This window comes from Melanerpes formicivorus, unplaced genomic scaffold (genome assembly GCF_026170545.1).
Source record: "Melanerpes formicivorus ecotype bairdi unplaced genomic scaffold, bMelFor1.0.p_v2 SCAF_23, whole genome shotgun sequence".
Lineage (NCBI taxonomy): Eukaryota > Metazoa > Chordata > Aves > Piciformes > Picidae > Melanerpes > Melanerpes formicivorus.
The window spans coordinates 403,363-428,825 of record NW_027142375.1 but is presented as its reverse complement, the minus strand read 5'-3'; the positions used below and the strand labels follow the sequence as shown (position 1 = coordinate 428,825).

At 43.0% G+C, this 25,463-nt stretch overlaps 1 protein-coding gene across 4 annotated transcripts in view; it reads left to right on the top strand.

Annotated features, from left to right (window-relative positions):
- The window catches only part of RARB (retinoic acid receptor beta), a 340,719-nt gene that overhangs the window by 290,906 nt on the left and 24,350 nt on the right, over positions 1–25,463 (top strand). For all 4 annotated transcript variants that reach the window (XM_068152274.1, XM_068152273.1, XM_068152275.1 and 1 more), the window contains one exon: positions 2,803–2,944. In XM_068152274.1, the coding sequence (XP_068008375.1) occupies positions 2,803–2,944 (142 nt within the window). The remainder of the gene's footprint in view (positions 1–2,802; positions 2,945–25,463) is intronic.

The following is a 25,463-nucleotide window of genomic DNA, read 5'->3' as shown; positions in this document are numbered from 1 at the left end:
CACTGAGAGCTCATGTTGAGCTTTTTGTCCACCAGCACCCCCAAGTCTCTCTCCTCAGGGCTGCTTTCCAGCCAGTCCCTGCCCAGCCTGTATTTGTGCCTGGGATTGCCTCGACCCAGCTGCAGGACCCTGCACTTGCTCTTATTGAACCTCCTGAGGTTGGCTTGTGCCCACCTCTCCAGCCTGTCAAGGTCCCTCTGGATGGCCTCCCTTCCCTCCAGCGTGTCTGCTGCACCACACAGCTTGGTGTCATCAGCAAACTTGCTGAGGGTGCACTCAATGCCACTGTCCATGTCACCCACAAAGATGTTGAACAAGACAGGTCCCAGGACTGATCCCTGAGGGACTCTGCTTGTCACTGGCCTCCACTCCTGGTTGGACTGGATGATCTTTAAGGTCTTTTCCAACCTGGCTGATTCTGTCATCTCTGCCTCAGAATTGTTTTTTTCACGTTCATAGGACATTTTAAATTGTGAAGCAGGAATAGCATTCGTGCTTGGGGGATGTTTGTACAGCAGTGCCTCATTTCCTATCATGGGGTGTTACTTTGGATGGTATGCTAAAACATTTGCATAAAAAATTGCCCATGTAAATACTCAAACAGATGCCTTTCAAGGTGAATGTATTATGTTAAATAGTAACTTTTTTCCCAAGAGCACATAGTCACTAGAAGTTGATTAATTTATAAGCAGTGGTAGTTTGCTATCTCTGAAGGTTCTGACAACTTCTTAAAGTTAGGTCACATTCAGATTTTCTTGCTTTTTGCAGAAACTGTTGGGGTTGTGAGATCAAATGGAAATCATTTGACAAAAAGCACTTGGAGGAAAACTTAGGCTTGCTTCTAACTTTGCTGGTTTTGGTGAGCAAGACAGTGTGTTACACCTGGGCTATCTGGAACCCAGACATGAAATGGTTTAAATGTGCTTTCTGATTAACTGGGCAGCGAGTGCCATCCTGGTGCCCTGCAGGGTTTTTTTCTTTCTGCAAAACTGCAGGTAACCAATGTAAGTGAGGTTCAAACAGGACACTGTCTGATTTTTCTAGTGCACTGTCACATTCTGCAGATGTTTCTGGACATGTCCCTGCTTGCAGTGCCAGCCAAAACCTGTGACCGCACAGCACTAATCTTGTGGAGGTGACCTGGGAAACAGAGCTCCAGTACCCAGGAAATGCTCCTTACCTGCTGGTGCTTACACTTCTGTCACTCCCTGTATGGCAGCTTTGGTTTTGGTACGAAAAGAAACAATTCTATCATGTGGTCATTTCACTTAGTGTCTAACTGGAGGGCTTTTGCTTACTTTTTTGATGGTAGTATTAAATACCTTCTAAGTCGGAGAAGCTAACCTCAGGATGAGTCTTGTCTGTGCGAGAGCTGCAGAAAACAACCTGCCAGTGGCTACGTGATTAAGGAGGCATTTCTCAGCTCTGAGTGGATTGCTGGTATTTTCATAACATCAGCATCTGTCGCATGTTGGGTGTTCAAGGAATTTATGACCAGCTCTTACTGGCTGTGCCTGCCCTACCACTCCCTAGTCATATGGGCAGAACCTCTCCCAGTTAAGTCTGAACAATAGGGGTTTGGCTTTTAAACTACTTGCATATCTCAAGAAGTGCTTCTAAGAGAGCCAGTTTTATAGCTTTCCATGATTACATCTTCAGACAAATGCATTGTGGGCACAAAGCTATAATCTGCCACATCAAGTTTACCGCTCCTCTGTAGGGTGTAAACATGCGGCTGGTGGAAGAGCTTTAACCTCCCAAACCTTCCAACAAACATTGAATTGCTAACTGTCCTGCTGTAATGCTGTGATCTTGACTGAAATTTGACCCTGGTGCTTGTGCTGAAACAATTTTCAAAGTCTGAGGGAGAAGGTTAAACAGTGATGTCAAATTTCCAAGTGTCTGTTGCAAAAGTACTTCTGATGAATATCTGTGGGTTGAGCTCTAAAATGCTCAACCTAATCCTCTTTTTTTCCCCTCTTCATTATTATGTGATATTATGTAAAGCATTTTTTAATGCAGATAAAGTAATTAACTTCAGGTTTGCCTTTCTTTTTGTGCCAGCTAACCTTACTGCTTACAGTGGCTTTTCTCTCTTTCATTGCCAAAGAAGATTCCAGTCAAATGGTGTTCTTAAGTACAAACCAGACCTCTAGTTCTCTTTAATTTCTGTTCAAGATCACTGTAACTCTTGATTATTTTCACAGCTGAATCTGAATAAGAAAAGCTGTAATTAGCAACTTTTATGAGTTCACAACTCAATGACTGATGCTGGAACTCTTCTATCTGCAGAAGCCTTATTAAGTGCTCTAGAGTTTCAGCGGCAAAGAGACCTGCATTTCAAATAATTTCTCTCTTTATATGCAGCCTTTCAAATGTTAGAATCTCTACTGTAACAAAACTGGGTGGGATCTTCAGGCTTAGAGAGGCTGTCAGTTGCCGGATGGATATTTGACCTCCAAGTGGATCTGTTAGGAAGGCTGTTGTTTACCCAACTCATTACTACATCCATAAGTAATAATAATGATAATTTTTTGGTAAAGTCTAGGAGTCAATTTCCCGAATGTTGTTACTAGTTCTAGTTTTGTTTGGTTTGGCTTTAGGTTACATTATTAGTTAATTTTTATTTAAGAGATGAGCCTTATGTTGCAAGGAACAGTGCTAAATAAGAGTCTTTAAAGATACTGTACTCCAGACATAAATTTGAGTTTATTTTGTTATTTTAAAGCAATGGGAATGCCTGTGTCTAAGGGGTATGAGAAGCTCCAAAGTTTATTTGGTTTATTTTTTTCTTGATTTCAGGGCTTTTTCCGCAGAAGTATCCAGAAGAACATGGTTTACACATGTCACAGAGATAAAAACTGTGTTATCAATAAAGTCACAAGAAATCGCTGCCAGTACTGCAGACTACAGAAGTGCTTTGAAGTGGGAATGTCCAAAGAATGTAAGTGGTCTTGAGAAAGAGTTTGTTGCTTGTCATAGCCTGTGAATATGTGGCAGTCCCAAGGTAGAAAAATATCATGCAGTTATGTGATTGAGGGCAATACCTGCATTCACATGCAGAGAAACGAGTATGAATTTTGGACACAACTTCAGACCTATGTCACCTCCTGAGTTCAGTTAACTTTGCAGCCTAAATGCTGTCAGTTAAAAACATGTAGTCTGACAGGCTGTCTGTGTAGCATGGCCACCCTGTGTGGGTATGAGAACACTCAGCAGGGTAATATTGCCAGGTTTTCTAAAAGAACACCCCCCAGAGACTTCCTTTAAGGGTGGGTTATCTCCTTTCTGCTCTGGAAATGGCTTCCTGGGGCAAGGGTGTAAGTGGAACAGCTGGCTTCTAAAGCATGGTTTCAGGCCTGCCTTTGCCCTGCAGACTGGCTTGTGGCTTTGCTGGGCTTGGTGTCAACTCAGACTGTCGTTCATGAGGGCTTCCTGCTGGCTGTCATGCAGCAGACAGCAGCCACCTTCAGTACAGGTGATTGTACCTGTGGTCCTTTTTTATCACCTGAAGGGTGATCAAACTGAAGGTACAGTGGCCTTGAGTCTTGTCCTTGCTGACTGGCACCTCACTGAAAGGTGAAACAAGTTGGGAAACTATTCCTCTTTTAAATCTGCAAAGTCAGTGAACCTGACTGTGGAAAAATGCTGCCAAATGCACAAAAATAAAGCCAAAGGATTTTTCTCTCCCTTTTCTAGAAATCTCTGGTTTGTGCTTTAAATGAACATTTAAAAATATTTGGGTAGAAATCCATGATTTCTCTGCCCTTGCTGGGTTTTGTTGTTTTCTCATATCCCTAAAGTGCACTTACCTGTACTTGTGTATAGATTTACTGGAGTGGAGACCATGATGGGTGCAAAGGAGAAGGTAGGCTAAATAGAAAGATGCACAAAGATGTGAGATTGAATGAGGAAGATTTTATTGAGTCACAGAATCACAGAACATTAGAGGTTGGAAGGCACTTCCAGAGATCATCAGGTCCAACCCCCCCACCAAAGCAGCATCACCCAGGGTAGTCTGCACAGGAATGCATCCAGGTGGGTTTTGAATGTGTCCAGAGAAGGAGACTCCACAACCTCTCTGGGCAGCCTGCTCCAGGGCTCTGTCACCCTCACTGTGAAGAATGTTCTCCTCGTGTTGAGGTGGAACCTTCTGTGTTCAAGTTTGTGTCCATTGTTCCTTGGCTTACTACTGTGCACCACTGAAAAGAGCTTGGCCCCTTCCACTTGACACCCACCACTCAAATATTGAGACACATTGATCAGATCCCTTCTCAGTCTTCTCAAGACTAAACAGCCCCAGGGCTCTCTTTGATAGGTGTATTTGACTGCACATATGTATCCAAGCACAAGAAAATTTTCTCCTTGATAAAAGCAGTATGATGTGGTTTGGAAGAGAAGCAAACCCATTTTTCATACCTGAGGGCTCATTGGTCTGGAATTCTTAAGGATTTTATTGCTGACGTGAAGTAATAATCTTATTAAATGCTGTAACGTCACGTTAGAGTAGATCCTGGAAATGTTAGCTGCATTCCTAACACCTTAACCAAAGTTGCTTAGGGTAAAGTATAAAGACTTACTGCCTTTTAGGTGATGGCTTGTGTTCTCCTGTAGGGTAGCTGGTGCTTTTCCAGCAAGAATTATGTTTTCCTTGGGTGAACTGAGTGAAATTGCCCTTTGGCAATTGCCTTTATCTCAAACCACTACAGACACTGAAAGGGGGATAGAATACTGGGGAGAAGTGAGGGATGTCCTCTGCATTTCTTTAGAGGGCACTTGCAAAGGAACGGGGAAATTATTTTAAATGTCATCAGTGTGCAGTGTCTCTTGTCTTCTGGGTTTAAGAACTAAGTCTGAAGCTATTCTCTGTTCATAAACAGGAGCTTTTCATCTCTTAAGAGATTTGAAAAACTATTTTCTTATCTGACCTTTTTCCAATGTGTGTTGCCAAGTTTCAACTCCATTTCGTTAGAAGCTTATGTAAAAAAAGGCACATTGTCAGTGGACTGTTTTTTACAAGACAGAGGTTTTTCTTTCCCCCCAGTACCTTATTCACATTCTGTTTTTCTGTCTTCTTGCAGTTCTGTTACCTTGTAATTTGAAAGCCATGAACAAAGGACAGGAAAAAGTATCAGAGAAATCTCATAGGGAAACAAACTTAAACTGCTCAGAGCAATCCCAAATGGGGAAAGTAATCCTGATGGGCAGCTGCAAACAGGAGCCCCAAGCTCTGTTCCCAGGAGCTGTAGGGGAGTAAATGTAGTATTTTAGGATATGGAATGACCTGTGCTTAAATGCTACAATCTTGTGTTTATTTGTTCTGCCTTCAAAGGGCTTGCAAAAGTACTTTCATATGCCATTCCTCCTGAGCTTCATGAGCATTACACAGAAATATCAGAGATGAGATGAGAACTGGCTGCCTAGTCAGGATGGCAAGTGAGGTTTTCAGAATGGAGGCACTGTGTTTTGGAAAAGGAGTACTGAGCATTTCTTATATCCTTTTATCTTCTTTTAGAGAATGAAGCGAGATGGTGAAGGAATGAACTATATTTGCATTTCTTTAAGGTTGTTTTGTTTGTGCTGGGGGAAAAAAGCTATCTTCAACCCCACATTACACTCCAGATCTGATCAAGAGAGGTCAATAAGGAGACTGCCTCTAGCCAGGAGTGGAGCTATTTGCCTTGTGATAATATCTGCAAGATGCACTGAAACCGTATCCCACAAGGCAGGGGCTCTTTTACTGTGCATTCACTGTTGCAAAAAGTTTGTGTTCCAAATAAAAAAGACAAAGGGTGTGAGGGGGAATGACTTAGTGATGACTGTCTTATCATCCTGCAACAGGACAAAGCACAGCTTGAAATAAAAGCCCTGCTGTCTTTCATCTGATCCCCCTCCTTGAGAAACTGCTCAGCTTGTGTCTGTGCAACCTGAGCTCCACTCTCAGTGTAACAGGCTGAGCCAGACCCTCCACCAGCAGCAAGTCAGGTTTTGGCTTTGTTGTATGGATGTGCCACCTCAGTTCATGTGTGAGTGCATGCCTAGGAGTGTGTAGCTGAGGCTCTGATCCCCACACCAGACCTTTTCTGTCTCACCCTTCCTGTGAATGTTTTCAGTTACCGTGTAGAGACAAATGGTGATCGCACAGGATTTTTTTAATTGTTTTTTGTAATTGCTGCTGAAGTGGGGAGGTTGCTGAGGCTGACAGGGGCCCATTATGTGATGGAGAGCCTTAGGAAACTAACCTTTGCCCTTCTATTATGTGATCTCTAAACCGATGTTTGAAGCACCATCCTTGGCCTGACCGCGGGTGTCAGAAGTAGCTCACTGTTGCCTGGCCCTCAGCGGGCTTTGGGAGCTGGCAGTGTCACCTGTATAGTGCTGCCTCCCACGGTGAAGGGGAAGTGCAGAGGGCTGGACCAAACTCTCCAGCAGTAGTGGATCCTTTCAAGCAGGATGCTGGAACATGTGCTTTGTGAGGTGAAGCCTGCTGTTAAACTGAAATTTGATTTATTGCAGAGTACTGGAGGGAGGAAGGTAGAACTTTGTTCTGCCATAACTGCTTAGCTTAGCCCAGCAGCTCTTACACTTCCAGCATCTTCTATGAAATTTGTGAGCTGCAAAGACTGTCACTGTGCTTGATAATCTTCAGGATCCCCTTAAAACGTGCACCCAGCCTACATACCAGAGTGTGATGCAGGGAAGCTCTCCATCCTAGCATAAACCTCAACTGCAGTGAGCTCCAATAAAGCAAAATTATGTTTATAAAGGCACAGAATTATTGTTCCAGATTGCTTCAGTGCACTGAAGTGATGTTCAGGTTTGGAAATCTGCTTACAATTAACCTCTCTGGAGAGAGGGAAGGAGGAAGAGAGGGAGGGAATAAAGGGGAGTGTATTGAAGTGGAGAGAATCCAGGGGATTTGCTCCATCTTTACTTGTTGTTTTGTTTTAAACTTTCACAAAAATGTCTGTTACTCTTTGTTACAGAATTCCCAGTCTGAGAATACTGAAATCTTCATACTTCTTGAACATATGATCATATTCTGCTACTGAACAATTTAATTACTTTTGAAATTCTGCTTTAAATTGGGAACCAGGAAACGGCAAGTTGAACAACTGCCATGTTTGTGGGTTTTGCTTTATATTTCTGTTTGGTTTTGTTTCAGACTCCTTAGTTCACCATTGGAATGTGCTGCCCAGGGAGGTGGTGGAGTCACCGTCCCTGGAGGTGTTCAAGAGGGGATTGGATGTGGCTCTTGGTGCCATGGTTTAGTCATGAGGTCTGTGGTGACAGGTTGGACTTGATGATCTTTGAGGTTTCTTCCAACCTTGGTGATTCTGTGATTCTGTAAAGAGCAGTTCCATTTTCAATGAGTGGCTAAATGGAGGTGTAGTTGTGTTTAAGAACTTCAGGGTTGGAGCACCTCTCCTATGAAGACAGACTCAGTGAGTTGGAGCTATTCAGTCTGGAGAAGAGAAGGCTCTCAGGAGACATTATTGTGGCATTCCACTATCTGAAGGGGGCTACAAGAAAGCTGGGGAGGGACTTTTTAGGGTGTCAGGAAGTGACAGGAATGAGGGGAATGGAGCAAAACTAGAAATGGGGATATTCAGATTGGATGTTAGGAAGAAATGCTTCACCACAAGGGTGGTGAGAGACTGGAACAGGTTGTCCAGGGAGGTGGTGCAAGCCTCATCCCTGGAGGTTTTTAAGGCCAGGCTGGATGTGGCTGTGAGCAACGTAATGTAGTGTGAGGTGCCCCTGCCCATGGCAGGGGGATTGGAATGGGATGATTCTTGAGGTCCTTTCCAACCCTAACAATTCTGTGATTTTTTATGATTCATGCAGATTCCACCAATGTAATTTTAAAGTGACTTAATTGTAATGCATGAAATCTTAGTTTAGAAACTATTACTATGAAATGAACTGGAGTTTTAATCCTTTTAAACAAGCAGAAAGCAGTGGATATAAGAATTGTTTCTGCCTTGTTTTTTTTGGGGTAGGTTTTTAATGACTAAATACTGCGGAGTAGCTGGGGGCTTTTTCAAAGGTTCCAGCGTAGTTGCCTTGCCCACTGACCTGCCTTGGTTTCTTGAGAGGCACAAGCTGAATATCAGAGTGGAAATCCCAACACTATGAATTCTCTTCTGAGACTAATTCCTTTCTCAACACAAATTGATTAGACTAACTATCCTGTCTTGGGAGGTGAAAATTATGAGCCTTGTTACAGGCACTAAGAGACTTTGTGTTGTTAAGTGCTTTGAAGATGAAACATGTAAGCTGTGAAAATACCAGGGAAACTAAGAATTGGAGTGCACAGATAGTGGGGAAACGGTGCCTAGCCCATACAGATCACAGCTTTTTATTTTGTTCATTAAGGTTGGTTTAGATTTGGTGCCTTTTTTTTCCCAGCTGTTGATCCCACAGCAATACCAGTTTTGTGGGTTTTTTTCAGGCTGGGAAATTGGGGGCTTCTAGAACTTAATGCCAAATGTTCAGTGATGGGGCTGTTTTTTAAAGTGAGAGCAAAGCCAAGGTGAAGAATCCTCCTGTGCTCTGGTGTCAATCTGTCCTCTGCCAGAGATAATGTATACTTTGTTATGCCTAGTGGCTGAAAATTATTTATATATACTTAAAATGCTCTTGTAGAGAATTATGTTCTACTTGTTGCAGATTGTTTCTCATGGCTAAACAAACATCCCTTGCTTTTCACATCAGATCAGTGTCTTCAAAGAATCAGATCTGCCTTTGTTTTCTCCTTTTGGGCTCTGCCTCCTTTGCGCTCTAGCCTTTCCCCCTGATTTTGCGCAGCTTTCCTTTGCTAGCTCTAACATTTAAAGGAGCAATATAGATTGATTGTTATTATTCATAATTTACTCTATGTTCTGTGAAGTTATGTAATAGCAGTAATTGCATCAACTCACCTAATGAGCTTTCCCTCCAGTGCCATGTACAGCAGATTAATAGCCCATGAATTCATTTGCAGCTCGTTGTGTTTCACAGAAGTATTTCAGACAGCAATTAATAAACTACTAAAGAAAACAATGTAGTTTTTTGGTTTGGTTTGGTTAGGGTTTTTTTAGTATGTTAACTCTCCAGCTGAACAATTTATTGGCACCTTTCATGATGTGACTTAAGTAAATTCTCTCCTAATTCCTCAAGCAGAATGTGATTAGTGAACCCTTCTCAAGACTGTTGGGTAATTAGTCTGATCTTTATGTGCTGAAGTGTTACAGAGAAGTATGCAGAGCATCCTGAGGTCTCTTTTTCTTCTGTTCATTGCCTTTCAGGCATTATGCAAATAGCTGTGACTCTAAACCATAACACACTAGTGCTGCAAATTATTTTTTTTTCCCCTTTCTGGCATAGAAACCTCTTAATTGTGTAAGCTAAGAATTGGAGAGCCAGGCCAATAAACAACCCCAGCACTGTCTCTGTGCTGCTTGTCAGCTCCAGTGTCCTGTACCTCCCACGTGGTGGGACTGAGCGCAGTGCAGGGACCCAGAGAGGTCAGGGGCGCTGCTGCCCCATGGGAAGATAAACTAGAGGTCGAATGCCACTGGGGAAGGCAGTGCTGGGAGAAAGGAACAGAAGGAGAGGGGAGAGCAGGGCAAGTCCTGCGCTTGGCAATATTAAGAGGGAATGAGGTGATGGAACCTGATAGGAGAAGAGCGGCAATGAAATGGCAGGGCTGCACCCGTCTCCATGGGGGTAGTATCTGTGGGACGGGAGAGACATGGTTGAACATGGCAAACCTTACCAGGCTGCCTAGAATTACTCTTTCCAAACTTTTAAAAGAATTTAACTCCTTTATCAAGTTTTTAATGTTTTGTATTATTTCTTACTTTAAAAACCCAAACACCTCTCTACTTCAATCCAAGAGAAGCACTTAGCCTTGCCTTGTCTTCTGAAGTAGTAAAATATGTATTTTTTTAAACCTTTTCCCTCATTTTGGTCTCTTGAGGGCTGAGTAAGCTTGACGGGAATTCATTCAATAAGCTCATACTGAGACTGATTACATGTCCTCAGCTGGAAGTTGCATTAAGACTCACTCACTAAGGTATAGCTACCACGGTGAACTTTACATCGCTCTCTGCTGTCTCTATGACAACACAGCCTGGCAGAAGTTAGTAGGGCTCGTGTGCTCTCTTCAGCCTGTGTCTGCATCCATCAATCCTAGTCCTCAGCGACTGTAAATGTGTGCCTTTCTTAAAATTGTGCCTAACGAGGTGTTTTATTAAAGCTGTGAAGTTCTTATGCTAATAATTTGCGCTGGAGTATCTGACCATGCTCAGAAAAAGATGTGCTTTAACAAATGAAAAAGTGTCAGATATTAGTGGCCTTTCTGAATGCCTGTTGATATTGTCCTGTGGGAGACATGCAGCTGAGTGGCACAGAGTCCTTGTACAAGTAACTTTTCTGTTGTTATAGTTGAAACGTGGAGATAACTAGAGGCAGTGAAAAGTGTAATACACATGCAGTCTAATTTCTACTTAACACCTGCAGCACACTCCAGAGAGTGTGTGGAGTTCAGTGGCCACAGGCCACTTGGCTCTTCTCTGAGAATAGTTAGTGGCACTGACACAGAACCTCCCATTTCTCATTCCACACCTTCGGGGATTTTAGAGAACATCACATGCTTTCTTCAGTCAGTTTGCCAGTAAAAGGTGTTTGGGGCAGATATCTCTTCCAAAGCAGCTTCCTAACATGGATCTTGTTGTTCCCCTGGCCTTTGTCTCTTATTTCTTGTCCACACTTTGGTTTGGGGGGTGTCTGTGAGGGATTTATAGCATTACTCGAGATCGTACCTGTAAAGACACTTGCACTGTGCATTCATGTTACCATCACAGGTAGCCCTTGCCTCTTGCTGAGTTAAGTATCCAAACTGTTTTCAGTGCAGGCAAAAACCTGGCCTGTCCTTTCAGAGTTGTGTTGTGCTGGGCAATGCTGTTGTAAAAGCAGATGGGGAATTCAGAGGTAAACTGCCCCTGCCTGGTCCATGTGCTCTGAAGCACAGGGCTGAGGCCATGCTTGCTTGGTCATGCAGATATAACTGCTGAGACCCCAATCCCATGACTTCAAAAGCTTTGTTTCAGAGTTTCCATTCTTCCTCTGTGCACTCAGTTCACTGCTTCATATTCCTCTCTCAAATAATTTTCTTGTTTCTTGTGCCATGTGTGTTCTTTTGATACTGGCACCTTGTGGTTTCTGTGCTTTTTTTTCTCTTTTTGAAAGATTTTTTTGTTTTGGGCTGTCATCTCCAAAGGATGGAGAAACGTCAATGAGATAAATATCAGTCTGGGAAAGAGTGCATTGCCAGTGTCCTGAGCCTTGAAGCTAAACATGGCTTATTTGGTTGTCAGGCCAAGCTGAAGGTGTTGTCTACAGTAGCCAAGGTTCATGAGAAATGCATTAAATTGTTCCCCAGAGTTCTGGGAAGTCTGAACTGCAGCAAGCCAAATGTGCCTAAAGGGCTGGTATTCAGAGGAGCCACGTGCTTGGTCCTTCCCTTAGAAGAAAGATGTGTTCATCTTCCCGATGGGTTATAGCTGCAGACTTACTGACCGCTTTGTTGGGGATGCTCTTGTACAGAATATAGAAATAGGTGCCTCTGGAGAAGGCAAAGAAACAAGCTCCTGCTGGCCTCTCAGTGAGGGCAACTCCTGTGCTGATAGTGTGGAAGATAGAAAGCAAGCACTTGGAAACCAGTAAGATCTCAGTCAGTTTTGGAAGATCTCTACATAAGTGGATGAGGCCATGTATTTGCCTCTGCTGCTCTCAGGTTCTAAGGGCTTGCTTTCATCCTCTGTATAAATTGTTGTAGCAGAGGCAGCTTTCCATTGCCATGCCTGCAATAAGGCTGCTGACTTGTTGCAGCTCCTCCTGCTGGGGTGCTGGCCCTAGGACTGTGTTCTAAATATAGCCTTGATGTGTTTTCAGTTTGACTTATTATCACATGGTCTATTTAAAATGCATCAGAACAGTTCATCTCCATTACTTCAGCTCTTGCATAGAAAGTGTACAGGATTTTTTAAAGTTAGATACCATGCAAACAGCAGAAAGAACACACTTTCTATCCTAACTTAAATAACACTTTGCTGTTAATACTAACAGAATCACAAGAAAAGTCACATGGTGTTGGTATTAATTTCCTTTGACCTAAAGTGAAGAGAAGTGCTACAGGCTTGAGGAGCAGCACTTCAGGCTTGGGGCAGTGTGGCTGGAAAGCTGCTGGCAGAAAGGGACCCGGGGGTGCTAATGGACAGGCAGCTGAATAGGAGCCAGCAGTGTGCCCAGGTGGCCAAGAAAGCCAAAGGCATCCTGGCTGGGCTTTGTCCAGCAGGAGCAGGGAGGTGATTGTCCTCTTGTACTCAGCTCTGGTGAGGCCACACCTGAAGTATTATGTCCAGTTTGGGGCACCTCAATACAATATTGAGAGATGTGGAGGTGCTGGAGCCAGTGCAGAGGAGGGCAAGGAAGCTGTGAAGGGCCTGGAGAATAAATCTGATAAGAACAACTGAAGGAGCTGGGGCTGGTTAGTGTGAAACAGAGGAGGCTGAGGGGAGACCTCCTGGCTCTCTACAGCTAGCTGAAAGCAGGTTGTGGAGAGGTTGGTGCTGGTTTCTTCTCACAGAGAAGGAACAGCCTCAAGCTGTGTCTGGGTAGGTTTAGACTGGACATTCGGAAACATGATTTCATGGCAAGAGTGGTGAGGGATTGGAATGTGCTGCCCAGGGAGGTGGTGGAGTCACCAACCCTGGGTGTGTTTAAAGGTGGTTTGGATGTGGTGCTTGGGGCTCTGGTTGAGGGGTGACCCTTGTAGAGTAGGGTTCTGGGTTGGATTTGGTGATCCTGAGGGTCTTTTCCAACCTCAATGTTTCTGTGATTCTCTGAAATGGTTTTGTCCCCTTGCACCTTATTCCAGTACGGGTTCATATGCTTGTGTGTTTCTGAAAGCTCTTAAATTTTTTCATCTACACCTTATGAAAGCCTGTCAGTCAGGCAACAGCTCTGAACACTTACTTTAGCAAGTTGTAGCTTAAAGCCCTACAGGCGTTGCCTGCAGCCAGTGGGCATTTAATCAGTCTATGGAATCATTTCTCAGTGCTGTGCATCTGTAACCAGTTGCTTATTTTCAATAAACATGGATTTGGTAAGTTGATGTGAGGAAATTATCTGAGTTTTGGAGATGTTTAACTGAATTTCAGGGTTAAAGCTAAGTGGAATTCTTCCTTTCCCCTGGCAAAAAGTGCAGCAGAAAGCAAACATGCTTTTAGTTGGATTACAGGCATGGTTAGTCATCTGACAGACAGTTTTAATGGAGTCAGAAAGACATGCTGGGGAAACATGCTGACCTACTTTTCTGCTTTTTAAAAAGTACTTCTAAGCAAGTGAATTGTTAATTTAAAGACTGCCCACAAAGTTAGATTTTGCTAGCAGAGCTTGTTTTTCTATTGAATTTATTTACAGTTTTCCTTGGGGTATGGTAGGTGGGTTTGCTAGTGGAATTTCTTCAGATTGTTTTTGCTTCTGGTAGGAAATGGGTTCTAGCTGAGAAACCCACTTTCTTCCCCCTTGCCAGGACAAACTGGCTTCAAGTTAATGAATGATTGAAGCCCAGTCATCTGAGGAAAGACTTTACAAACCATTTAAAATTACAAACTAAACACATTACATTTGTATCATTTTCAACACATTTTGTTTTTAAACATATTTTGTCTTTAGACTTGTGAGCAAAGGGATTACCATCACATAGTGTCATGCATTTTGCACTTGGGGTTGTTTTTTCCCGTCTTAAGTAGCTCCAGTACCAATGTTTTCTTGCAGGCAGAACTCTGTGTATTTAAACCGAGGAAGATCTTATCCATAAAACAGGAGACCCTGACAAAAAAAACCACTAAATTAACTAGGAAAACTTAGCAGTAAGGGTGGATTAAAGCACCACAATCAGAAATAGTAAATGGAATGATACTGGAAGATCAGGGAAGGCTTTTTTAAACCTGCTGCAGGCATCACTCCACCTTCTCCTTTAGCAGCAGGCACAGAAGCAGTTCATCTAATGGCTCAGGGGTGCCAGGTTGCTGCCTCTGGCACAGAGATGTGCTTTACTGTCTTGTCAGCAACAGATAGTTTTGTTGAAGAGATCAATGTGCAGCTGAAGGAAAGGGGGAGGATCCTTCCTTGGCTCACTGGTCAACCCAGAGATGCTCTGTCTCCTCTTGTTTCTGTCATTAGCAGGTTTCCCCAGTCAGTCAGCCCTGGTGCAATGGATGCTGCTGCAAACCCTTTGCTCCTTCCCCACCTCTCCTGAAAACAAAGTTCCCATTTCTTTGTTTTTATATAACTCCCAACTAGCTGATTACAGTCTGCATTATGGAAATAGTGACACAATATAAGAGAGCTAGAAAGATTGGAAATTTCCAAGAATTGCAGGAGTTTGTGGGGGGCAGTACTACATTTCAAAGACTATTCCATGTTATATGTGCTCTTCCAAAGCATACTACTTCTACTTGCTTTCCTATGTGGTGTACTTTTAGAGGCTGTCCCAGTGGCACCATAAAGATTGAAGGTTTTTAAAATGAAGTATGTTTATTTTAGCTAATACATGAGAGCTTTTTCAGTGTCTCAAGAAGACTGAAATTGCCACTGCATGAGTTTTAACTCGTTTGTAACCTGGAGGCATGAGTAGGGGAGACATCAGCCCAGGCAGACAAATCAGCAGTAAATGAACAGCGCTATGAGATGAGCTGTTGCACCTTGAGTGTTCAGCATCCCTGACTGCACTGCATTGTGTGAGCTGCTCCTTACGTGGAAGGAATGTCTTCCCCTGTTTTTCTTGTCATAGTGAGTCTTCTAGGTGATCCATGACCATTTATTTTGATTCTAGTAGAGAGACAAGAGGGAAGTGCCACTGAGAATATCATCACTCGTGAAGTTTCATTCAGGTGATGCAGAAGAATCATTGATACTAGAAAATGGAGCATTAGATTGAGTAAAGCTTGGGTCACTTTTTGACAGTGCTAGTCTTCTTCTGTTACGCAGAGAGCATTTCAATCTATATGTCCAGTGAAGGTGGGTGTGGAAGTCCAGAGCTCAGGGTGTGTTTGTTCTTGTAGTCTGTGTTGTACAGTACAACATCTGGTTATTCCACTGAGGAGTTCAGGAATCATACTCCTGTGGTGTCCATATCTCTGTAACAGCTGACATGGAGAACTGTTAGTTCAAAAGAGCAGCATTTGGCAGCATTTTTCTACAAGAAGAATGTTCAGTTTGCCTCATTCTGTAATTTGGAAGAGAGTGTCAGTGCTCCCCTTTTTTATTTTCTCTTCCCCTCTTTTCTGAATGCCTCTTCAGGTGAACACTGCTCCTAAATCAGAACATCCAGAAAATTATTTTAAATTGAAAAGGAGTGCAAATGATAATAACAAAAATAAATAGCAAATGGAAGGAAAAGGATAGGTAGGAATATTTTATTCCTTTAGTCCTGCAGAAGGCTTAAATCCTGCTTCTGTGAAAGACTGAGTTAAAGCCTTTTCTTAGCAACTTTTCCTGTTGTTTTCTAAGTCAGTAACAACTATTTCACATGTTCACTAGGGACATTTTTCCTACCAGAATTTAAGGATGACAAGGCATGAACATGTACAGACACCTCAAGTGCTTCTCATAGAGGATGCAGTGTTAAGCCCCATGAGTTCTGGGGTTGTCTTTCTTGGCTGGGTGGACAAGGTGGGAAGATAACCCTATGGTAGATAGACCTTGCAATAATGGAAGAGGACCATTAAAAAATATTGCCTAGAACCTGGTTTGTGGGGAAAGAGTAAGGCAATTAAGATAGCCTATTTTGACACTTTGGCTGTTGTTTTTTTAATGAGATTTAATCTCGTGCCAAGGGTTGGGTTAGAAGAGAGGAGTTGAGCCTCTTTCTGTGCATGCTTTTATGTTTCCCCTTCATTGAACATTTTTGCTGGGCAGATTGTTTCACTTGAGCTCACAGGAGGTGTTCCAGTACAAAGAGAGCTTTGCTGAAAAGTAATCGGAAAATCTGGAGATGTTACAAGGGGGCCCAGGAAGGATCCTTTTCAGTTCCTGTCTTCCACACTGTGCTACCCAGGCCCTGATGGACTTCCCTGTGCCACATCTACCATGTGGCCTGGATCCCTGCAGCTAGCTAGGGAGATGGATTTTCATCAGCTCTTCCAGGAAATAAATAAAGCTCTGCTTTTGGAAATCTAAGTTTTCAGCCAGAGCTTCCCATGGGGGTTGTAGCCCAGAAACAACATCCCGAGGACTTCATAAGACCCTTATGTAAGTGCATCTTGTGTCATGTGATTCCCACAAGCTTGGAGAACACCATTCTAGCTGGAAGGAGGTATCCAGCCCGTGTATGATGAGTTCAGCGTCCAGTCCCACGTTGGTGGAGGACATGGAAGATTTGTCATGGTCATCAATGACATAAGATGGGGGTAGAAGCCACTAGTAACTGCTGGTTAATCCTATGCTGGGCAGTGGTTTGTAATGTCAGCTGGGGACCACCACTCATCCGGTTAAGGACCAGCCTGTGTATTGGATTCAGACCCCTTATCCAGCCCCTGGCTTCCCTTTCAGATGTCATCTCTTGTCCAAGTTGCATCCTTTGTTTTCATAGAGAAGTCAGGGAAATCTAGGTCAGTTTATCCAAGTAGAAATTATTATTTTATTGAGTTAACTCTGTAATGACCTTCTGCCTGTTTGCCTTTTCAAAATGAACTCCCTTGTGTGCACCAAGTCTTGTGCTGGAAGTTGCAGAGGCTTCAGTAATCAGTTAAATTTCAAACCAACAACAAAAAGGGCTGGGTTTTTAGTGTCTTGCTGTTTCCTGGAAACAAGTGTCTCCTTTGCTCTTTGCAATATTACTACATCAGACGGGTCTGGTGTACTGTAACAGCACTTAATGAGAAAAGGTTATGTGCTGGCATTACAGAGAATAGTTAAAAGATCTTATAAGAAATCAGGATCTGATGCTGCTTGACCTTGTCAGGCAGATGTCATCTCTTTAAGCCAGTCCTGTAGTTACTTGCACACCTTCGTTTTTAAGCAATTTGGTCCACTCACTTCTGACGTTTCAGAGCTTAAGTCCCAGGCAAGAAATAATTTCTTTAATTATTTTTTTTTAAGCAGAAGAATAGTTGTAACGTACTTTAGAGAACTTCATTGGCATGGCATGTAAAGGATCAAATATATCAAGACAGTCTGATAATTATGTGCAGGCTTGTGGAGTGATTCATGTCATAACATGAGCATTGTAACAGCTGAGGCTGCTGCAGGTGTGTTCATGTGTTCAGGGAATTCAACCTCGTAATGCCATGGTGCTTCTGCCACTACATAAAGCAGGAGTTACAGATATCCTGAGAACTTGCATTCAGAGATGAAGAGCAGTATTTCTGCATGTGAATTATGGATGGAGCAGTGTTTATTAACCACATGTGCAATAGCCTTCATCTCCTGGGCATTCCTGTTTGCTTTGAAGAGTCATGCTAAAGCCTGCTGCTCGCTTACATACACAGGTGCTTGGTGCACGCTGGGGCTTCAACTGCTGCGGGTTAAGCCCTGCTGGGACTCAGCACCAAGTTACGCCATACATGGGAAGAAAGGAATGTCTGCTGCCCAAATAAAGACCTGGGAGGCAGGGGCATTTCAAGTGCCTTAAGTTGCCCACATTTCAGTGTGGCCAGTGAGACGCTAAAGCTGAAAGGGAATAAACTTGTTTACCTGTGTCAGCAGGACTGCTGCAGCAGGACTTTTATGGGAATCTCGTGACATTGCCAGCTTGGAGACTGCTAGCTGGCTCAGCTTGGCCTTTCCAAACTCCTGTGGATGGAAAATAAAAAAGAAATCCCATGACCTCACTCCTTTCTTTCTTCTTAAGTTACAGTTTATGAAGAGAGGAAGATGTAGTCTTAAAAAAAACCACCAAAATGTATCCCACCCCAACAACAGATTTGCAGGTTACTTATTCCAGTTGCTCAGCTTTTATGAAGGGAGAGGAAGTAAACAACATACTTAAATGCAGTGAGATGCAACAGTGTTGTTGAGCATGTTATTTCACCCTTTGATAAAACTTTTCCTTTAGTTTTATGGAAAAACCATACTCATGACAGGCACTGTTAGTTACGAGGTCTGACCCAGCTGCAGACCAAGGCCACTGGTGGATGCAGATACACGTGCATGTTCACCAGTTACAGAGGAGCACACGTCAATGTGAGACTTAAACAGTGTAATTTTTGTCTCAATTTCCAGTGCTTTTAGGTCTACCTGGTTAATAATATAATTCTTCTCATCTTTTGCTTCCAGACTGCCTCTCCTGGCAGAGCAGGTCATTCAGCAGCAGCTCCAGATGGCCAGGAGGGTTAGCCAAGGTAGGGAATTCTGGCATGGCCATGGAGCGGCATACTCAGTGTCTCCCTTGCCCACTACTTCAGTGGTTAGTGCTGGCACCCTGAGACCTATAGATAACCTGTTGACCTTAGTATTTTTGGTTTTGTTTTTTAGTAGTAGCAGTATGAAGGAGCCTTTGTCCTTAGGAAAGAATTTGTGTAAATTCATAGTGGCATGGCTTACACATTAGCTTCAGAGGAACAGGTAAATAGTAGCTCAGCTGTTTCTTTGCTTGTATTATCCCTAGCCTGCTGGGAAGCCAGGCTGCAAACTGCCCAGGCTGTAAGCTGGCTAATGCTGTGGTTCAAGACTATAACTGCCTTGCTTAAAATGCTCTGACAGGAGCCATTCCTCTGCCTTCACAAGCTCGGTTTACAGTTGTGGAAGGCAATGTGTTTTTTGTGCCCGATGCAGTGCACTGCGCACACAAGCCTCTTCACGTGTGTTGACAGTTGGCATCTCTCTCGCTAGCTGCACCTTTACACTATTTCACAGGGAACCAGGAGGTACAAATGTGAAATTGAGCCTTGGGGGCAAGACAAAGAAATGGAACTCAGGTATGAATTCAGTGTTATCCATCTGCAGATGCAGATATTAGACGTAATCTCCCGCTGTGCTGCTGTAGTTTTGCAATAATAGGACTCTGCTTCAGTTGGTGGAGTAGCTGCACTGCAAGACAGAACCAGCAGTGCTGATAAATTTAGGATGTTACTTTTAATTCTGGTAAAGGATGTAGGATTGAATCTTGTCGGCAGAAAGCCAAACTGCATGAAACCAGCTACAGTATTGCTCCTGAGCTTCTGCTTTTCCTTCTTGGAAGCTGTTGCCCTGGGTACAGAGCCACCATGTGTGAGCAAAGGGAAGGTTACCTCCAGCTTACCTCCTTAGTTTTTTTGTAGCCTTTTCATTTGCTGTCTGATAAAACGGGGTTTACCATACATGACCTGAATTTGTCCTGTAGCTGAGAGACTGCATTCTGTGAATGTGCTTATTATGGAAAGCTGTTTTGTTGAAGGAGAATGTTAATGTCATTGGCAGGAAAGAGGCTGCATTTTGTCATAGGAGATAGCTTTCTAGCCAAGTAAAAAGCAAGTCTTTCTTTTCCTCAGTGTGTGTTAGGTTGAGAAACAAAATAGCCACAGCAGGTTGAAGTGTCAGAAGAGCTGCAGTAAGGCCAGGCAGCAGGCAGGAATAGAAGTGCAGTGTCTGGTCTTAGTTTACATCTGTGCACTTCCCTGGCCATCAGCAGTCCTGGATAATGTCCAGTCTCGAGGCAGCATACTCCCATGACTGTCTTCTAAGAGAAATGAATGTAATATCTGTAGATGAGTAGACTGATTTACCTTTTGGTGACCCTGGAGGAAAAGGTCAGGCTCAGGATATTTTTACCTATAATCAGTTATCCACAAAAGAGTTAGTGTATCAGACTTCAAGACTGTAGCTCAAAAGGGCAGTTGGTTTGAGAAGGTAGCTTGAAAGAGCACTTAAATATCTGTAATTAGATGAGACAGCTTTGGTGGCCTCTTAGTGATTTCTGACCAGAAGTTCAGTTTGAAATTTAGGGATTTTTTTTCTTCACCCAGCCTATGGCAAAACAAATACACTATAGCTTAATAGAAATTTAATTGCAAGCTGAGTATTAAGAAGTGGTTTTCAGCTGCTGTATAGGCACTTGGTCACTTCAGCTGTAAGGAAGAGAAAGAATGATCACATCCTGTTTGTGGTCTTGTATGTTCTTAGCTAATGTGTTAAGACACTGCAGTTCCAGAAAAAACATCCTCCTGTTCCCCAGAGTATTTTAGTTTTAACCAGCTGTATGCAGAGTTTTGTCTGGACTGCCACTGGAGTTACTAGTAATTCCACTGGGATTTGAGCAGTCAAAACAGTAGGTAGGAGACCACAATACTTAATTTCCCTGAGGATTTTAGTTTCATGGGGATTCTTCCTTAAGTTGGCACTTCACAATAGGTTACCCACAGAAGCTCTGTTCATTTGAGAAACCTCCCCAGACCAAGTGATTGATTCCCAAAAGTCCTTCCCACTCCCAACATCCACTGTGTGATGCTATTACTCTGCAAACCCATTGCAGATTTCATGCAGAACACAGAGAGATGGGGCAGGACATGAATGAGGAGGGAATGAGAGATGTTTAGATTAATCCAACAGCAGCACCAGAGGAACAGGGAGCTGCCTGTGGAGATGCTGCATCTCGCAGATGAGAATTTCTGGCTGTATTAAGTAACTTGAGATTAGGCCTATATGAAATAGAGATGGAAGCATCAGTGAGTACATTTTGTATCAGTCAATGAGTATGGCTAAGGATATTGCCATTGCAGATGTGTTGATAGGCCTTTATGGGAAATATTAGTGATCCATTCTGTCTGTAATTGTTAATGCTAACAGCCTTCAGTAGCTCTTTAAGAATCAGCTGCTAAGAGGATGTAGATTATCCTGTTTCACACTGGCAATTAGTTGATAATATTCAAGCACTCTGAAAATGGAAATCACTGGGCACTGAAGGAGGCTGCAGGAAGGCTGCAGAGAGACTGTTTGCAAAGGCCTGCAATGACAGGACAAGGGACACTGGCTTTAAGCTGGAGAAGAGCAGATTTAGATTGGATATTAAAAAGTTGTTCTTGACTATGAGGTGGTGGAACACTGAAACAGGTTGCCCAGGGAGGTGGTTGAGGCACCTTCCCCAGAGATATTCAAGGTGAGGCTTGACAAGGCCCTGGGCAACCTGATCTAGTTGGGGATGTCCCTGCTGACTGCAGAGGGGGTTGGACTGGATGAGCTTTGGAGGTCCCTTCCTACCAAGACCGTTCTGTGATTCTGTGACTCTCTAACTCAAACCAGTCCTGAAATACTGTAGTCATTATGAAGGTATGCATTAGCAGAATATTCATACACCTGGACATTGGGGTGTTTTATTCCCACTGAAGTACTTCAAGGATTCGTCTGCAATATTCAAGCCAAACACACCCTTCGAATCTCTTTCTTTCTTATTTATTTCTCTTTGGCAGTTGTTTCAGGTCTTGGATTGTCAGTTCTAGATAACCAAATTATGATAGTTGTTGGTTTTGCTTCTGGCAGTCTCAAAATAAAAATAAAAAGTAGTAAAATCTCATCTCTTAAATAATTGTAAAGTAAAATACTAAAAATAATAATTTAAGATAAATAAAAATACCAAAGGCAGACTTTCAGCTATCTTCAAGGGGTATTCTTCTGCACTGGTTTTCCAGTTTTGGTCCTACATCTGAGTTCACTTAGTATTATTTGAATTCAAGGGACTAAACTCTTTTTTAGCTTTTTCTATCATTTCAGAGATGTGACTTTAGCAGGTGCCAAATTTTCTGTCAAAAATAAAATTTTCAGGCTGATGGAATCCTTGAAATCACAGCTCAAGTTTGAGGCCAGTTAAATAAAGCTGTGGAGCCTCCATTTGTATCATTCATTCATATAATGAAAGCTGTTCCTATAACTCAGTTCTTGGTATATTAACCCTGTAGTTATCCTCATACATAAATGGGAGTTGTGTTGCTTTCCTGGGTTCTAATAGGGTATAACCATATGAATCCCCTGCGCATGAATGGAAAAATAGACACCCTCAGGCTATGGGAATCAAAGGTCTCCCCTATACTGACAATAGCCTAATGGGGTTATTTTGGAGGCATAGGTAATTACTCATGGATTCCCTGTAGCTAGTGATTCACTGTTCACTGCTGAAACATTTCTAAATGAATTATGTTTTAAACAAGCAAACCCTTGGCCTTTTCTTTTATGAGGGGTAAAAAGAGAACTGGAGGGACACAAATTTCCACCATTTTCTGCATTAAGATACACTGCTTGCTAAAGGGTCCCTAGTATTTGAAGCAGTTTAAATGTACTATCATGTGTCTTGGTGTTTTCATTCCATGAATTCCTATTTCTGAATTTTGTGGTTTTATGAAAATGTTATTGTTGTCATTACTTTTATATATAGAAAAGGCTGTGGATGCAAGAGCTCAGTGCAATGAATAAATCAGTTGGAGTTAACAGTCCTTGGGGATAGAATCAATCACTGTTGTAGAAAAGGGTGACATTTAAAAAAGAAACTCAGAAGAAAATGTCATGCTTAAAAAATTAGATTTAAACACACTAGGTCCTGATGGATTTTTATTGCACTCAGATGGATACACTGATTGATTATCAGCCTGACAAATGTTTAGTACCTTTCTCACTTCTCCAATAATCAGAATAATCTAATTTTCAGTGTCATTTAAGTTACCATATTCAAAGTTATAATAGATCATATTTCTAATAAAACATAGCAATTATGTAATGAATAATACAAAGCTGCAAGGCAGAGTTCAGATTCAACGAAAACTCAACCCCCCCAGTGTCTGGGAGAGCCAGCATGCCTGACAGCCGCCAGCAGAACAATGTGCTCTGGATTGGTGGTGGTTTCCCCCCACTGAGGATGAACTGAGTTTCCTGGAGCACTGGCCAGAGTGTGTTTGCCATAGATGACCAGTATTTCTCAATAGGAAACCAGAGGCAGGCTGTGCTCACTCTGTGCCTGGGGAGAAAAGACATCGTGCCAGGTGCTTTCGAAATTTCTTCCATGGTTGTTTCTCCCTGCTTGCTGTTAATTTTGCTACATGTCTGGAGAGAGATGCTATCTTAATTAATGAGCGTTGTTTTCTTGTGGCAATTGTACCCAGCAGCTGACATGGTTGATTTCTCTGAATCAGCTACAAAATATGCAGGTTTCAGTGTGTTCTGCTTTTTGACTCTTACATAACTCTGTATTTGTGATTGGCTTTGGCTCATAGAAATGAGAGGTTTGTGTTTGAAATGTGCTTTGACTCCAATTGTTCTCCATATGTCAAAGCTCAGTTTTGGCATGGGAATTTGTTTCAAGATAGTTTCCTGTTCTTTTCAAAGGCTGAGCAGTTTTGCCTAAAAGAAAACATGATTTCATCTGGAAATCATGACCTAGGAAAACCAATCTATTTATAACTACCTGGAGTTCTGCATATTTAATGCTAAGTTTGGCTGTAAAATGTGGAACAGGAGTCTTACTATTCTGAACTGATGGTGCACCAGCTTGCTAAGAGGGATTTCTTTGTTCATTTTCTTACATTGGAGCCAGGAAAGTCAACCTCCTTGAGGTCACTCACCTTTGTGCCTTCTTCCACCCCACCCCAGGCATGGAAGCTCTGTGTGATGTGCAGCTGGGTGCTGGCTTTCTCCGTGGGGTTGAAGAGCCTAGTTCAGCAGCAGCAGCAGGACTGGGAGTGCTAAATTCTCCCTTGGTTCAAGGTTTTCCAAGTTGACTGTTGTGAAAAACATTGTTATAGACTGTCATTCATTGCCACAAGCACAGTTTATTGAAGGATGATGGGGAGAAGGATGATGTATGGTTATGTGTGGGCATTCATCCTGATAGCAATAGGTAAGCACTTTGCATATTTGACTGAAATTGTCCACAGCTGCTAACCTCTGCCCGAATTAGAAATGTCAAGCAGCTGCTGCTGGAATTGGAGGTGTTGGGGTGTAAAGGAGCTCTGCAAGACTTGTGGGTGTCCATCCCAGCCAAGCAGCTTGATGTCTCTGGAAGCCCCACGTGCAGTGCTGAGCTTTGGCCCCACTGCCTACATGTGGCACCATTTGCCTGTGACATTGGTCAGCCCAGGATGCCTGGCACATGGCAAGGGATGGATGGCTTCCGGATGTGCAGCAGAGCAGGTGGGAGAGTGAGCCTCTGCCCAGAGGGAGCAGTTGACAGGTCTACAGTGGTCCTTCAGCAGCTCACCTCCGATTTCTCTTCAGTGTTCACAAACAAAAGCAGTCTTTTTGAAAGCTTAAGTTGTGCCCAGCACTTGACAATTAGTGACTTGCTCTGTGTGCTTTATGGTGCTTCTGAGATGTATTAGCTTAGCAAGTAACCTCAAAAATATGTAGGGAGAAGAGAAGTGTGGTTTTACAGGAATGCGAGCTGACTGGAAATTCGAGTGGTTGTCACTACAGGAACAAAACCAGTTCTCTAGTACACACAGCTCTTCAAAGGTCACAGAGATCTCAAGCGAGGCAAAACTCCCTGAGATGGCTTTTTAAGTCACAAATTTATAGCCGATTAATCATAATCATATATACAAGGTGCTGTCTATCTTCTGGGCACCTGGGGAGGCACAAGTTAAGCCAAGTTAACTGGAAAAGTTTTGTTGTGAGCTGCAGATTATTCTGCCCTGAACACATTTGCAAAGGGGAGTGTGAACAGTTGTCTTTCCACACTTTTACTTGGCTATGCTGCCTGACTCTCTTGGGCTGGATCACAGACTCTTCCTAGGTCAAGCAGTGACTACGTTTGGTGGACCTGAGGCTTGTGTTTAAAACTAGACAACTCTCCCAGAATTACAGCATGCTTGAAAAGATCCTGCTGAAGCAGGAGAACTGCTGTGTGGTTGCTAAATGAGAGCACTGAGGTCCTGTTTCTGTCTTCCTATTCTCAGTTCCATCTATGTCAGGCTCTGCTTTTCTTGAAAAATGGCACCCCTCCTTCCTGCAGCTTTTGCAGCCTACCCTTTCCTTCAAGCAGAGGAGGGAAAATATGTCTGAGGCTAAGAAAAGCAGTGGGGTGATGAGAACAGACTGGATGGGACAAGAGGTGATGTTCAGTCCTGCTACCCTCACGTTAAGGGAATGAACATTAGAGGGGAGGGACTGGTCCTTAAACCTTACACAACAGAAAGTGCCTTTGACAGCCTACGAATCCTGGCCATGGCTGCTGGGAGGTTTCTGGGTGTGGAAATGGCAGTCCTGGCTTGTGTGTTCAGGGGACAGGGAAGCTGTCACAGGAAGATGGATCAGAGCAGGTGTGCTCAGGCATGGACATGTCACTCAGCTGTCCCAGCAGTGCTGAGACATAGCTTCCTCACATGCCAAGATACAGATTTTCTCACTCTCTTTCCCCACACTACAGCTTTACTTGTTTGGTTTTGTGTTGGGTTGTTTGTTTGTTGTTTGGTTTGCTTTGTGGGGTTTGTTTGTTTTGTAATTCCAGTATC